Source organism: Sporisorium graminicola, chromosome SGRAM_10 (assembly GCF_005498985.1).
Source record: "Sporisorium graminicola strain CBS 10092 chromosome SGRAM_10, whole genome shotgun sequence".
Taxonomy (NCBI): domain Eukaryota; kingdom Fungi; phylum Basidiomycota; class Ustilaginomycetes; order Ustilaginales; family Ustilaginaceae; genus Sporisorium; species Sporisorium graminicola.
The window spans coordinates 569,454-583,580 of record NC_043720.1 but is presented as its reverse complement, the minus strand read 5'-3'; the positions used below and the strand labels follow the sequence as shown (position 1 = coordinate 583,580).

The 14,127-nt window shown below is 56.5% G+C and overlaps 5 protein-coding genes across 5 annotated transcripts; 2 read left to right on the top strand and 3 right to left on the bottom strand.

The window, feature by feature from the left end:
- Positions 1-70: 70 nt before the first annotated feature.
- Positions 71-2,560, bottom strand: EX895_001259 (uncharacterized protein; the record flags this gene model as incomplete). Its single annotated transcript, XM_029881858.1, has 1 exon — positions 71-2,560. One exon carries the CDS (start codon positions 2,558-2,560, stop codon positions 71-73), a length of 2,490 nt encoding a protein of 829 aa, XP_029741946.1.
- A 646-nt stretch (positions 2,561-3,206) lies between these two features.
- On the top strand, positions 3,207-4,871 carry EX895_001258 (uncharacterized protein; the record flags this gene model as incomplete). Its single annotated transcript, XM_029881857.1, has 1 exon — positions 3,207-4,871. One exon carries the CDS (start codon positions 3,207-3,209, stop codon positions 4,869-4,871), a length of 1,665 nt encoding a protein of 554 aa, XP_029741945.1.
- A 221-nt stretch (positions 4,872-5,092) lies between these two features.
- On the bottom strand, positions 5,093-6,844 carry EX895_001257 (uncharacterized protein; the record flags this gene model as incomplete). Its single annotated transcript, XM_029881856.1, has 1 exon — positions 5,093-6,844. One exon carries the CDS (start codon positions 6,842-6,844, stop codon positions 5,093-5,095), a length of 1,752 nt encoding a protein of 583 aa, XP_029741944.1.
- Positions 6,845-8,018: 1,174 nt separating this feature from the next.
- EX895_001256 (uncharacterized protein) lies at positions 8,019-9,113 on the top strand (the record flags this gene model as incomplete). Its single annotated transcript, XM_029881855.1, has 1 exon — positions 8,019-9,113. One exon carries the CDS (start codon positions 8,019-8,021, stop codon positions 9,111-9,113), a length of 1,095 nt encoding a protein of 364 aa, XP_029741943.1.
- A 140-nt stretch (positions 9,114-9,253) lies between these two features.
- Positions 9,254-13,867, bottom strand: EX895_001255 (uncharacterized protein; the record flags this gene model as incomplete). Its single annotated transcript, XM_029881854.1, has 1 exon — positions 9,254-13,867. The coding sequence occupies one exon, from the start codon at positions 13,865-13,867 to the stop codon at positions 9,254-9,256; it is 4,614 nt and encodes a 1,537-aa protein (XP_029741942.1).
- Between the last annotated feature and the right edge of the window lie 260 nt (positions 13,868-14,127).

Here is a 14,127-nt window from a genome sequence, read left to right as displayed (position 1 = left end):
TGCTGTGTCTTGCTTGCTGAGGCTAAGCAAGACTAGCTGCGAGACTCTATCGCTTTCTTTTGACGAGACCTTACAACTCTGCCTTCCCCTCAGTCATGAATCGCTTCATATGGTGATCAGCCGTCCATAATCCGATCACCACCACCAGCGCGATCACGACCAGACTCGACACCTGTGCCGCACTCAATGCATCCCACCACAGCACCACGCCTTCCGGCACTAACCTTCCTACTCTATCCAACAGTCCCTTCGCCTCGACCAACCTGCGCTTCTGCTCGAGTCTGTTTCTCCTTCGTGCGTGCGGGTCATCCAACTCGATCTTGAGCTTGTGCACCACTCCAGCCCGTAGATCGGTATGCTTGACGAACAGCGTCTGGAGTTCAGCGTTGAACGTGGTCTCTGCGTCGGTGGTGGTGATGCTGAAGCGCTGATTCTTATAGTGGTAGGCGGGGAGGAAGATTTCTGTCACCTGCGACTTCTCACTCTCGCCGCCATCGCGAAGATTTCTCCAGTGCACCTCGAAGAACAGGGTCTCGACGTCGAACTCGGTATACACCTGGACGCCGGCCACTTTGACCGCATATGGTCGTATGATGACGTCCAATGCACGTCCGCCTTTGTACAGCACATCGCCCTCGTGCTCAGCATTTCGAAAATCCTGTTTTAGCCCCATCGTGCCACCACCTGCTTTCCCTTCCTCGTGGTCGTGATCCCCATTGGTGATGCTGAAATCTTCAAAATTCCAGCCATCGCCATACTCGACGCGATTGTCCGGATTGTAGTTCCACAGCGTGAACCCCAACCCTTTCTTCTCCATGGCGTTGATGAGTGCATCGAGCAGCTCGTGATGCTTCGAATAGTCGCCAGTCTTGTAAGCATGTCTGGCGTTGATATCGAACGGCAGCCCGACTTCGCCAATGATGATAGGCACGCTACCTAGCGACGCATACGCGAGCTCCTTGATCTTGCCGATCTGTGCCAAGTAGTTCTTGCGCAAACCTTGCACGCCGAAGTGCAACGCCTTGAGAAGGAACATGCCTCTGCTAAGACCTTGAACGTTGACGCTCATCCACGAGTGGACTTTGCCAAAGAGCACATTGAGATCGTAGAAATGCGGCGCATATACGAATCCGGCTTCCCCGCCTGGTCGAGGCGTATCGATGAGCGTGCGAATAGCGTACTTCTGACTGTACGCCGCTTCCTTGTACTGCTTGGCCACAGCGGGATCTTCAATCACGCGCGCAGGAATCCAAGGTGGCACAAACTCGTTCGGGATCGGTTCGACAAACGTGAACGCCGAGGGAGCCTTGCGATTGACCCGCTCGGTGAATCGACGCAAAAAGGGCGCGTAACAGTCTCGATACCATTCGATGCGCTGACCCTCGCGTCCCTGTCGATGATCCTTTTCGAAGTAGTCGTACTGCAGCACGACGGGCACCTGCTTGGACTCGTCCCATTCCCACACGCCGTGAGCACGCCAGATGCAAGTGCCGAGTCCTGCGCTGCCATCATGAGTTGACGAAAGCCAGCACGATTTACCCTTGGGATCGATGGTGGCCGTGTGTGAGACGCGCGTGGGGACAGGCCATGTCTTGACGTAGAACTTGACGTCTTGCTTGTATCCGCTTCCAAGTGCGAGTGCTTGAATGAGTGAAGGAAAGTGACCAATGTGTAGATCAGTCTCGTAATTCCAAGAGTGGAAGTCGTGCAGATTGATGAGCCCCCGATGCGGCTCGTTCATGGGCTCGAAGCCCAAGCAAGCTTCCAAGGGTGCCAGTCGATCTGCCAGCACACCAAATGCTTCGATATAAGAGGATTGTAGGTACGTTTGCAACCCAACCTGCTTGCCATCAACATGAACGGTAGCTTTTGGAGCGAGTGCGTCTCCAGCCCAAAATAGCGTCGCCATGGTACTGGCGGCCAATTTCTGATAGCCCGATGGCCACAGGAAGGCACCGCTCGCTTCCTTCTTACCCTTTGCCGAGCCCTGCTGCGCTTCCCGTTTCAGCTTTTCATCTACGCAGTGAATATATGCTGCTCCTGTCTGTGTGAACGCCTCGACATCCAAGCCAGCCACCTCGAACGTCCATCCAGGCGCACCTGAACCACCGCTGAAACGCGACCATACATCCTGGTGCGCACATACGAAGCACTTCAAGCCGTACTCGGCCATGAGCTCAAACAGCTTTTCGAGATAGTCAATGTAGTCTCCATCCACGTCGTTTACGCCGGGACCCTTGTGCGAGATGGACTCCCACGTGACAAGTAGACGGATGAGTGGCAGGCCCCACGCACGGAGTCGTGCAAAATGCAATGGAGCTTCTGACAGCGGAAAAGGCCGCCCTACAAATGAGACAATGCGGTGCGACTCGTAAAAGCCTTCGTATAGGTGAGAGAGGCCGTTGGGCGTAGCGGGAAGCTTGCAAGACCCGGCAACATTGACACCGCGCAGGTTGATGGTGCGACCGTAGGAATCGATGAAGTGTCCATCGTGTATGCGGAGGCCAGACCAGCCAAGAGCGGCGTCGGAAAGATCGTTGGCCGCGTACTTGCCTGGCATTCTATCTCTAAGGCCTTTGCGAGGGCAAGGATGATCGTCTAGAGTAGATGGGGAGGAAGGCGAGCAAGTAAAAGTTGGGAAGAGTGAGAGTCGGTTGGCTTGTGCGTGAACAATCAAAAATTGGATTTTCGGTGGGACAGCCGTAACGTACAGTATATTACCATTCAAACTCATTTCATTTCGTTTCTTCTTTCTTTTTTGGGCAGCATTTCTTGGCCGTCATCTTTTTGATTAAACAAATTAATCAATCTTGAGCTCCTCCACATTCCCGAGATCCGGCTGACGGCGCATCCCCGCATTTCCTCATCTTCCACCTCAGCCATCCGCACCTTCGTCCTTATCACTCCTTGACCCCAAGCACCTCTTCGACGTGGATACAGCCCTAGCCATAGAGGCGAACACCATGCTAGGATCCTTGCTTTCGAAGGCCTTGCCCTTGGCAGAGGATCCTTTCCCACCGACTCATCGAGCGGGCTCCGAGTTCGAAGGCTTTTTCATCCGGCTCGCGTCGCATTCTGGACGCTCGTATTCGTCTTCGCAACGTGCAAATCGATCCTCAAGACGGAAAGATGTCGATTCGACTCACCCCCTCAGATCGTCGCCCTCTCGCATTCCGCGACTGATACCAAAAGCGCGAAATGGAGAGATGTCTGCCTCCAGCTCCCCGCATCAACTCCGACACCGTAGACTACGGTCCTCATCCTCGTCCTCCGCGTCATCTTCATCATCCTTATCGTCCCTAGCAGCAGATGTGCCACCTTCGCCAACACCACCTGCACGCCGCGCTGCTCGTGGTAATCTCACACGAACAGTTGGGGAAGTCTCGCCCAAGACCATGCTTACCGATATCGACCCGGTCATGGCCAGCCCGGAATCGTATCTCCCACGCCCCACGTCCTCAAACCTAGACTCAGCGAGGGCTAGAAACGTATCAGCAACGCTACCGACCTCGCCACCAGGAGACCTCATTCTTGTCGTGTGCGAACTTCAATCGGCGCCGGTCGACCAGCGCATCTGTATCTACCTAAAGTGGATCGTACACGGCGAAGAAGAGGCACTGCATCGCGACCTTCACTCAATTTTACCTCGAGGCAAGACGAATAATGATGAAAGGCTCCCGAGCAATGCCTCGAAGAAGGCGGGAGGGCAGAGCTTTGAGATTATCAAGTACGTGCCGTCGTGGCAGCTCAAGGTCGGGCGTAAGTCGGACAGCTATTCGGTGCAGCCTTTCCGGATTGATCTTCCCGCCGCACCATACGACACGGATGTCGAGGGTGGAATGGGATTCTTCGAGGTGACAGCGGACGGGAATGTTGCTGTGGATATGACACTTGGCAACGCCTCGCGATCGCAAAGGGGAGGAAAGGAGGTGGCTACGAGGGTCAGGTTGCGTACCTCAAAGTTTTGTCCCTGGCAGCCGCGCTCTTTGTCCTTCACCAGGCTGCCGATGGGGAGTCGTGGACCGGAAGGTTTGATTCAGCACTTGGGAGCAATTTTGCCTTTGCACTGGTACGTGCATTCTTCGTCTGCTCCCGCGACCTTCTCGCTCGAACACGTCGCTTTCCCATCAACGTCAAACGACCAGCCGAAAGGCTTGCAGCTGGACGACGCAGTAGCAGCGGGTCGAGGCCTGCTGCACGTAGAGAAGAATTGGGGCCAAGCATTTCCTTCCGGTTGGATGTGGGCGCATGGAGCTTCCCCATTACCCGATCCCAGCCTACCTTGTTCTTCCACTTCGGCGCCTTCAGTGCGGCTCTCGTTGGCAGGAGGGTCGATCCTCGGTCTCACTGCCTTTCTCATCGGAGTCCACATCAAGCAAGATGGCAAGGAGTACAGCTGGTACTTTGCGCCCCCCACGGCGCTGGGTCCACAACTATCCTTCCCCTCAGGTTCAACCAGGGTACACTATGGGCCGGGCCTACGCATGCAGCGCGATTTTACACGCAAAGTGCTCCGATTGGATGTCTGGGACCTCACGCGCTGGGCAACGGTCCAGATATCTGGAAGGGAAGAGACCTTCGCGACGCAGATTCCGGGGCCTCGCAAGGGCGGCTGGTCCCCCAGCTACTGCCATCACAGCTATCGATGCAAGGCGTCCATCACTTTGCGTCAGAGAAGCGTGGCCAAGATGATCACTATGCCACTAAGAGCTGCTCTGCATCCATTCAGCAGTGTGAGGTCAGCGAAGGAATTCTTCGTTGATGGGAGAGACAGGGAGGATGGGTGGAAGCGACTGGGATGGGAGCTTGTTGCACGGGCCGAGCTGGGGGATCGAGTAGCGCTGGAGTTCGGCGGTGACTTTGCAAAGTAGCGACTGTGAGACGGAGAGGGGGAAAAGCAAGGACACGGGCTAGATTGTACAAGAGAGAAAGGAATGTGTTGCTTTACTATGTACCATACTTTCTACCTTAACAGGGACCCACAAACAAAAGTAGATTCGAACGAGAGACGCTTTCTTCGAATCGCCAAACCACTGAAGCACCGAACGACCGAGCCACCGAACAATGAAATCAGATACGCCGCTTTTGAACGTCAACCGATAGTGAAAGGCGGATCCACCGTAGCCGGAGGAGGCGCGCCATGACCCGTCGACGGCCGATGGGGCGACTTCGGCGGACGCTTCGGCACATCCGCGATCGAGCTCCTCCTCTTCTTCCCCTTCTTCTTGTCGTCCCCCGCCTTCGCGGTAACCCACATGTCAGCCTCGCTGTCCACCGTCTTCTCCACCTTCTCCACTACATCACCCTTCGACAACGGCCCGTCCTTTTGACCTTCCAGACTTGAGACATCAGCCGAGATGCAAGACCAGCGCGAGTCGACCGAGCCGATCGAGTTGCGTCTGAATGGGTTCTCCGGGTTGGAGAGGGCCGGCGTGGTGGCTAGACAGGAGAGCGTGGTTTCGCTGGCTTTGGAAGAGATGACGGCACCGGAGCTCGTGATGGGACGCGTATGATCGAAGGGCGAGAGGGAACGCTGGATGTCGAGATGCTGAGCGTCAGTGCAGAGCCGCTCGATGGCTGAAGCAGTTGTGGGTCGACGGGGGATTTTGTTGGTCGATGGAAATCTGGCTTTACCCTTGCTAGCGGTGCGAGTCGAAGCAGGAATAAAGTCGTCCTTGGGAATGCGTTGCAGCTCGTGTCCTCCAACGAGGATCGGTGAGCGAGGTACAAACTTTCCGCTCGCGGCGCCCACCGACGAGGACAACCTCGCTTTATCATACTGCGCCTTGCTACCATTGCTCCGAACGTCCCTCGGACGATTAAGAGGATCATGCTGCAAGCAAAGCAACATGCTGCCAATGCTGTGTTCCGCATCCTCGACCATCTCTACACCTTCCTCCTGTGACAAAGGCATGGTCGCCGATACCGCCGTTGCAGAAGGACTGTCCAGGATACTCGGTCGGGGGCCCGTATGGCTGCTGGAAAACGAGTCGTCGTGGGCAAGCGCGTGGATGCCTCTCGGTCGGAAAATGGTAGCAGTCTCCAAAGACGACTTGAGCTGAGGCTGAGACATGTTGAGCGGCATGTCGAGCGTGTCATTACTCGCTTGCTTGCGTCCGGATCGGAAGGTGTGGTGTACAGGTTCGGCTGCCGAAGAAGGCCGTCGATGCTGGTCACGGCGGCGAAAATAGCGAGTCACGAGGATAGCGACGATGAAACAGAGAAGAATGGCGCCCAGGCTGATACCGATGTACATCATCGTGTGGTTGTCGTTTAGGGTAGGACCCCTAGTAGGAGCAGGAGACCCTGGGCTACTGGAGGTGCAAGCGGCAGCGCTATCAGCCGACGGGAAGCTAAACCAGTCAAAGTAGAGGGGCGCTTGAGTTGCGTTTCCTCCCTGAGCATCCGATGCAGGCAAGGCAGCTAGAATTACGGTGTGCTTTGCACACGAAAGTCCCGTGAGACGGACATTCTTCTTCTGCAGAGCCTCTTCTTCGCCGTCATGAGCAGAAGCCGCAGTGTCTGCAGCGGTCACCTCGATAGGGAAGGAGGTGCCATTTTCCAATGTCACATTCAGTCTAGTGCCGTCCTTTCTGTAGAGCAGGCCAAGCGTAAGAGAGTTGCCGGTGAAGTTGAAGCTGAGCTGGGCATCGGGAAGATTTGCCATGACCGCTGAGCCGTTGAAAGGAGTGGAGTCTTTGACGACGGACCACGAAGCATTTTGTTGCTGATCGAAGTAAGGCGATGGACCTGGTGAGAAGACAATTCTGGGATCAGTGTCGTCGATACGCGTCCTTCGTTCGATACCCTCCTCGCCGTCGAACTCGAGATCTCTCTTGATCATCGTCGGGGCCACCTTTCAAGGCTTGTTTCGACGTAGCAACATTCGAGCCGGAGTAGCTTAAGGGGAAAAGAAAGAGAAAGTTGGAAGAAAGGAAAGGGTGATATAGAAAACCAGATGGGAAACCCACAGTGGGCCTTTTTCCACCTCCTCAAGGCTGCCAAGCTGGACTCAACATTTACACTATCTTTCGTCGTTGCCAAGGTCGGAAACACAGCAACGGATCCATCCGATCGGGCACATTCCCACGGCGGTTTCAGCGAAAGACGACTTGATAAGGTGGGAACGTTTGGCAGTCGACCTGTGGAACTTCATACAGTATGTAGAGTATCAAGATGAGCACCGGACATCCGTTGGCACATCCGATACACGTTCGAGGCCCACTTTGCCAACCGATGAGTGTAGCTGACACGAGTACTGTAGCTATATGATACTCGAGAGTGGCACGGCAGAGCCGAATATAACAGATGTGGGGCGTGAACACCAGAAATGAAGGCGCTGGTACAATGGTCGGAAGTGCCGTCACACCACGAGAAAGATGAGACTCTCCGACATGGAAGGTCGTGATATAATGATTGACCCGAACGAGAAGGAGTAGATGAGCAGGAAGTAAGCTCAATGATGCCGCTAACTCCCACCGAACCACATTTCTCGGTGAATCGGCTTGGGCCGCAACAGACTCGACGCCGAAGGACCGGTGCTCCATTCAAGCCCACCGCTCCCGCATTCACTCTGCTTGCGAGGCGAGCATTTGGCGAAATCCGCTAAATCAGAATACAATCGAAGTGCCACGAGTCACAATGCACCGGATGTCGACACGCATGCCTTGACTAACTGGACCGCTTGGTGGGACTCGCTCGATACCCGGCGACGCCAACAATGATGCAAGAGCACCAAAAAATGCAAGAATTGTTAAGCAGTAGAGTCGGAGTAACATTCTCTGAAAATAGCACTTTAGATCCGACAGCCGAGTCCCTTTTCAAAATTTTGGAAGGTTTCGCTCTGCCGTCAAAAAAAAGTTGATTGAAACAGACCCTTATTTGCCTTCGACCTGCAGAGCCAGCGACCAGCACCCCCTCCCTTGCTCTCGCCCACCTCTCCGTCTCTTTTTCTTCCACCATAATCCACATCCATTGTCTCATCACTATCCTGGCAACTCGGACTACTTCTACTCACAATGAGACAGCGCCGAGCCAAACTCTACCGCAAGATGCTGCAGCAGTATCAGTTGCAGTTCGGCTTTCGTGAGCCGTTCCAACTGCTCATCGACGACACATTCGCCCTGGCCCTCACTCGTTACAAGATCGACAATCCGGTGCACCAGTTTGGCAACGTTCTACAGACGAAGAAAGTAAAGCCTCTCATCACGCAGTGCTGCATGCAAGCGCTCTACGCTCTGGGCAAGGAGCACCAGGCGACCGTGACCGAGGCCAAGGCGTGGGAACGTAGGTTGTGCAACCACCGAGAGGCGATCGACCCGCAGGAGTGCATCAAGCAGTGTGTAGGGCCGGAGAACAAGCACAGATATGTCGTTGCTAGCGAGCAGGGCGAGCTGAGGCGCGATCTGAGGTTGGGCGTGCCAGCGGTGCCGATGATGCATTTCACGCAGGCAGTGATGGTGTTGGAACCTATGTCGCCATTGACCAAGAGCAAGATCGACGAGAAGGAGGATATCAAGCTCAGCCTCCCCGCAAGTGAGGCAGGGCTGCTGAAGAATCAGCCTTCCATCGATGTGGATATCATCGGCGGTGGCAGCGCTGCCGAAGGTGCTGAGGACAAGGAGGAAGGCGACGACTCAAAAGCAGCAGAGAGCTTACGAAAGAGGAAACGCAAAGCACCCAACCCGCTTTCCGTCCGTAAGCCCAAGAACCCCCGCTTGACAATGGAGGACAAGCTCAAACGGGAACAAGAACTCAAAAAGCAGAAACAACGCGATGCAGCACGCGCCAGACTCGACGCATCCAAGCTCAATGACAAGTCCCCCGGCGGTGCCGAAGATGGAGCTGCGGCTGCCGAGGGGTCGAGGAAGAAGCGCAAGCGTCCGATGGACAAGAAGCGCACCACTGCAGGCACTGGTGACGCAGAAATCGTGACCACGACTTCAGCACATAAGGCAGAGACGGAATCGGAGCGTAGCAAGACAACAGAGTCGAACGGAGACGCAAACGGCGGGCCGAAGAGGAGAAAGCGACGCACCAAGTCTTCGTCCGCTACGAACGCCACCAACGGTACCGCCGCCACCGAGGCCGCGGTAGCCGAGACCTCAGCATGAACGATCGTCCTACCCATACCCCCGTCCTCACCGCAGAACACGCTCTTTCATTTACACTCTGAATCCTTTGTACCATCAGCACATGTATTCGAATCAAAAAGCATCACCTTCATCGCAAGCTCGTCTATTACCACCCTCTTCTACGCTTGGATCGTCTGCAATGCCACCACGGACGCAGGCGGTCTCGCTCCTACTGCAGGTGCCAATCGCTCCGTGAGAGCCGACAGCTGTCTCAGCAGTTTTGCCCTTGTCAGTGCCTGTAGCTCCAACTGAGCCTCTGGCTGCTTGTGGTACGGCAACCACGGTCGCCCCCTTGTTTCCATCTGAACCTTATCCCCAGCTTTGACCTGCTCTGAGGCCACAGGGGCGGCCGACTTCTTGGCAAGCGGAGTGAGATCGACGACGCTCGACAAGGCCAACGTGGTGAGGGCTGTATTGTAGAGCTGCTTTGCCTCGGCACGCACGGATCCGCCAGGAGCGTTCGTGGAAGCTGTGCGAGCCAAACGCAGTGGCGCACGTTTGACAGGCTCTCCGACCTTTTTGGTGTCGCTCTCATCGCCGCTCTTGGCAGCCGCCTCGCCTTCTGTTGGCGCACCGGCAACACGCTGCGAACGACGTACGAGTACCGGCAAAGCTTCCATCTGCTCCAGCAACGCACTTCCCTTGAGAGCCGCATTCTCGTTGCGCAAATGCTTGAGTGCGCCCTTGAGCGCTTCGAGCTGATCCACTAGGTACGACGTCTCCAAGCTGCTGTAACTCGCACCCACGTCCAATCCGCCTTCCTGCAGCGCACGACCAACTGCACCATTATTGCCTTCGCCGTCGCCTGCCGCCTGGTGCGCGGCCAGTGCGTCGGCCGGCGCTGCAGCCATCTGTGCCTTGAGTCGGTCGTGATCCTTCTGCAGCGCCTCGATCTCGCTCTGCAGCGCGTCGTTCGCATCCTGATACGCTTTGGCTTGACGTTGCGTCTCGGTGAGCGTAGCACGCACATCGCTGTGCTCATCCACCTGTGCTTTTGACTTTTCCAGTTGCTTTTGAAGGCGTTCGATCTTGATCGAGCCTTCCTGTAGCGCCTGGTCTCGTGCTTTCACTTGTCGCAGCAAGTCGCGTGCGTCCTCGCTCAGCTTGGCCACCTGTCTCTCGAGTTCAGGGTTCTGCGCTGCCTGCGTCTTGATATCCTCCGCTCGTGCAAGCCAAGGCCCAGGACCGTCGATACGGATCACGTTTTCCTGCTCGACAATCGCAGTAAGCACAGTTTGAATTGTGCTCGATAGGTGCGCAGTAGACGAAAGCGGACCAGACCACAGGTTGACATCCGACTTGCCCAGGCCCTCTTCCGTCGCTTCCGCCACCATCTCGGTCACTCTCAAGATCTCGAATACCGACTTCGACGAGCGCACCTCGGCAACATAGGTCGAGATGGACTTCGATAGCCGCGTGGCAAACGTGACCAGCTGCGACGTGAGCCTGCCTAGAGGTGGCAGATGCATGATGGCCTCCATCCGCACGGCCTCGTCGTTATCGGCAAGGCTGAGCAGCCTGCGCAACACCTTGCGCGTCAGCACCTTGGTGTTGCGGATTCGATTGATGAGCTCCTGCAGTGGGTCGAACAGGTCATCCTCGATGTTCTTGCCTGCCATCTCCCACTCGACGTCGTCGTCCTTGTAGAGCTGTGCCAGCTGCTGCTTGGCATACCCGAGCGCTGCAATGAGCGTGTCGAGATCGTGGTCGATCAAGTTGGCCGAGCCCACTTCCTTAGCAGCCAGGTCGCTGTCGTTCTCGTCTCCGCCTAAGGCCATGGTAAAGTCTTCGAACTGCTTGACAAACCTGCCGAACTCGAAACCACATTCCTGCTCCTTGAGCTCCTCGCGTCGCAGCGCTGCAATAAAAGCGTCGACCTTGCGTTCGATGGCCATGTTCTCGCGATACATGCGCCCGCCTCGAAGGAACACCTCGGTGGGTGCGAGACGAAGGACTGCTGCAATCTGTCGAGAGAGCGCGCCAAAGTGGGCGATCGAGTGACGCATCTCGCAGATGCTGACCATGATCTCGGGAACGACGCCTGACAGACTTTCCTGGATATCGTGATTGGTCTCTACGATCGATTTGATAAGATCCGACTTGGCCGCCATGCGACGGAAGAAGAGCAGGCAATTGACCGCATCTGCATCGGCCTCAAAGTAGGCGCTCGGCAGGTATGAGCGGACCATCTCGAGGTGCGAAGTCGCCTGAGAGGCCTGAAGTCGTCCGAGCTCGAGATCAATCGTTTTGGCCTGGCTCTTGAGCGCACTCGATTGAAGCTTGAGGTTGAGGTTGAGCATGGCCTGGTCTGCCAGACCCTTGCGTTCTGCACCGCCTCCGCCTCCGTACTCGGCCTGCTCTGCCTTTGCAGCTTCGAGCTCACCCTGCAGGTTGGAGACAAGGTCGCGGAACTGGGCGAAAGTGTTCTGATAATCCACCGCGTTGTTCTCGAGCCCTTCGTTGCGAACCTGAAGGTCACGGATGCGTGACTCGCACAGATCGATTTCCTCGCGGAGCTCCTTCTCATTGATGGTGTGTTGCTCCTCGAGCTCGTTGTTGATCTCGGCTATGGTCTCGTGCTCTTCGATCTCATCGCGCAACTTCTTGACGAGGTCGCTCAGCTGCAGGTTGCGCTCGGTGAGCTGTTCGACTAAATCCTGAGCGCCGAGTGCATCGTCAAGCTGCAGCTTGAGGTCCTCGATCATGGATTCTGCGTTCTCAAGCTCGGGCAGCAGCGAGTCATTGGTCGAGTTGAGCTCGATGAGTTCGGCATTCTCGCGTTCGAGCTCGATGATTTTGCGTCGATGGTCTCCTTCGATCTCGTTGGAACGGTCACGCAGGTCGCGAAGGACGCGACGCAGCTGGTCGTTTTCGCGTTGCAGCAAGTCGGCGGCAGCGGAATATGCTACGCCGTCTCCAAGTCCATCGTCGCCATCCTGATCCTCTGCTTCTTCTCGCGCAGCGGCGCTCTGCCTCGAGAGATGCGGATTCATGTCCTTCTCTAGGGCTTGGATCTTGGCATTCGCTGCTTCAAGCGACATGAGATGCTCCTCGGCTTCGAGGACAGCGGTTTCGGCCTTTTCTTCGGCCATCTCGCGGTCCAACGTCAACGATTCGAGCTCGTCGTTAAGTTTGGAAAGCTGACGCTCGAAATCGTCCCTTTGCATAGCCCAGTCCTTTTCCAGCTTCTTCTGGTCCTTGAGCTCGGCCTGCAGTTCTTGCACTTTAGCCGTGAGCTTGGGCGCTGCTGCGATCGACATCTCGGCCTGCTCCTTGAGCTGCTCGAGCTCAGAGATGCGGGATCGTTCGTCGTCGCGCTTCTTTTCGAGGACGCGCACCTTGGCTCGCAGCTCCTCGAGTTCCTTGTGCAAGGCGCCAAACTCGGCGGACGATCGCACAGCTGCGGAAGACGCGCTCGGCTCGACGAGGCTCATGAAATCGCGTGTTGATTTGTTGAGAGCTCTGGTGGAGCGCAGCGTTGAGTCCGGAATTGTGTCGGCAGAGATGGTCAGATCCGCTTCGTCGGTTGCATCGTCGCGGTCGCCTAGAGATGGTCGAAGTGGATCGTTTGCGAGCAGATCTTCATGATCGTTGCCCTCACCATCGAGGCGATAGTCCTCTTCTTCTTCAGGGTCCAGTAGTCGTTGTGATGCACTCGTACGACCAGAGCTCACTGCGCTACCGCCAGAGCTTCGGGGACCCAGACGGGACGGGCCAAGTGAGCTGCCAGTGCGAGAGGCTGGCCCAACTGAGCTTGCGGCGCGAGAGATGGGAGCAGAAGCGGCGGCTGTGCGCGCTGCAGCGACGCGAGACGCTGAGGCGACGCTAGGGCTTGACGTAGCCGTGCGAGAAGTGCCGGCTACCATGGACGGTCGACTATTTGGGACAGGACGAAGTCCTGCTCTAGCTGCTGCGGGAGTTTGTGCTTTTGCCGATGCTGATGCGGAAGGCGCAGGCTTTGTGACTGTCCTTGATACGGGATTACCAGCTGCAGGCATCCTCGCGCCCGGTGTAGTAGCGGAGGTTGTGGTGGCAGCCGTTCTGAGAGCACGCCCTGGCGCGACTGGAGTGCCTGGCGAGCCAGTTCTGCTTGCAAGGGAGCTGGCGACTGCTGAGCGCGCGGTGCTGGATGCTGCAGAGACGCGGCCAGTAGCGGACGAAGCTTTGATGGGCGATCGCACACTCGGAGCTGGCTTGACGGGCGAAGAGGAACGCGATGTGATACTGGCAGAGGTCGGCGGTCTCGATGCGGATGCTGACGAAAGGCTGCTGCCAACGCTGACAGCGCTGGTTCTTCTCACCGCCGAAGGAGGCGCCGAAGGAGCTAGACTGGCCCTCGGTGCTGCTGCTCGGGCTGGTGTGGATGTAACACCCTTGCGTGGACTGAGACGCGCAGCAGCGGTAGCAGAAGGCGTGGTTGTTGATGGTGGACGTGACGCCCTTGCAGCTGGTGTTGGCGGCGGTAATGGCTCGTCGTCCACGCTGTGCATCTCTTCCTCCGGAGATAGAACGTGGATCTGGCTGGACCGGACAAAGACGCCGTAGCCATCTTGGCATTCAAAGTAGCGCTTGCCCTGAACGGATCCATTGTTTTTGCCGTTCTGGTTGTCGAGCTCGATGCCGACCCAGACACCTTGCGCAAAGGAGGTTTGACCAACGAAGAGCACCTCGCCGTGACCGAGGTTGGATACCTTGACACGTGAGTGCAGGCGGAGCGGCTGAGGTGCTGCCATGGTATGCTCAGTCCTCGCAAGGCTACGCTAAGGTAAAACAAAAGCGTGAAAGCAGTTGGGCGCATGCCGATAGCTCTACAGCAGTGGAAGGCAGCCAGAGGAGCGCGACTCTGGTGCAGGATAGAAGCTGCTAGGTTCAAGGCCTGTCACTCTTGTGGTCTGGAAGATGTGTCTTGAAGCTGATGTGGTGTCTGGCCAAAGTGTTGATTCGAGGCTTGAAGGATCAGGGTTCATTCAGCTCGGCCTGCGCTGTGCCCTGT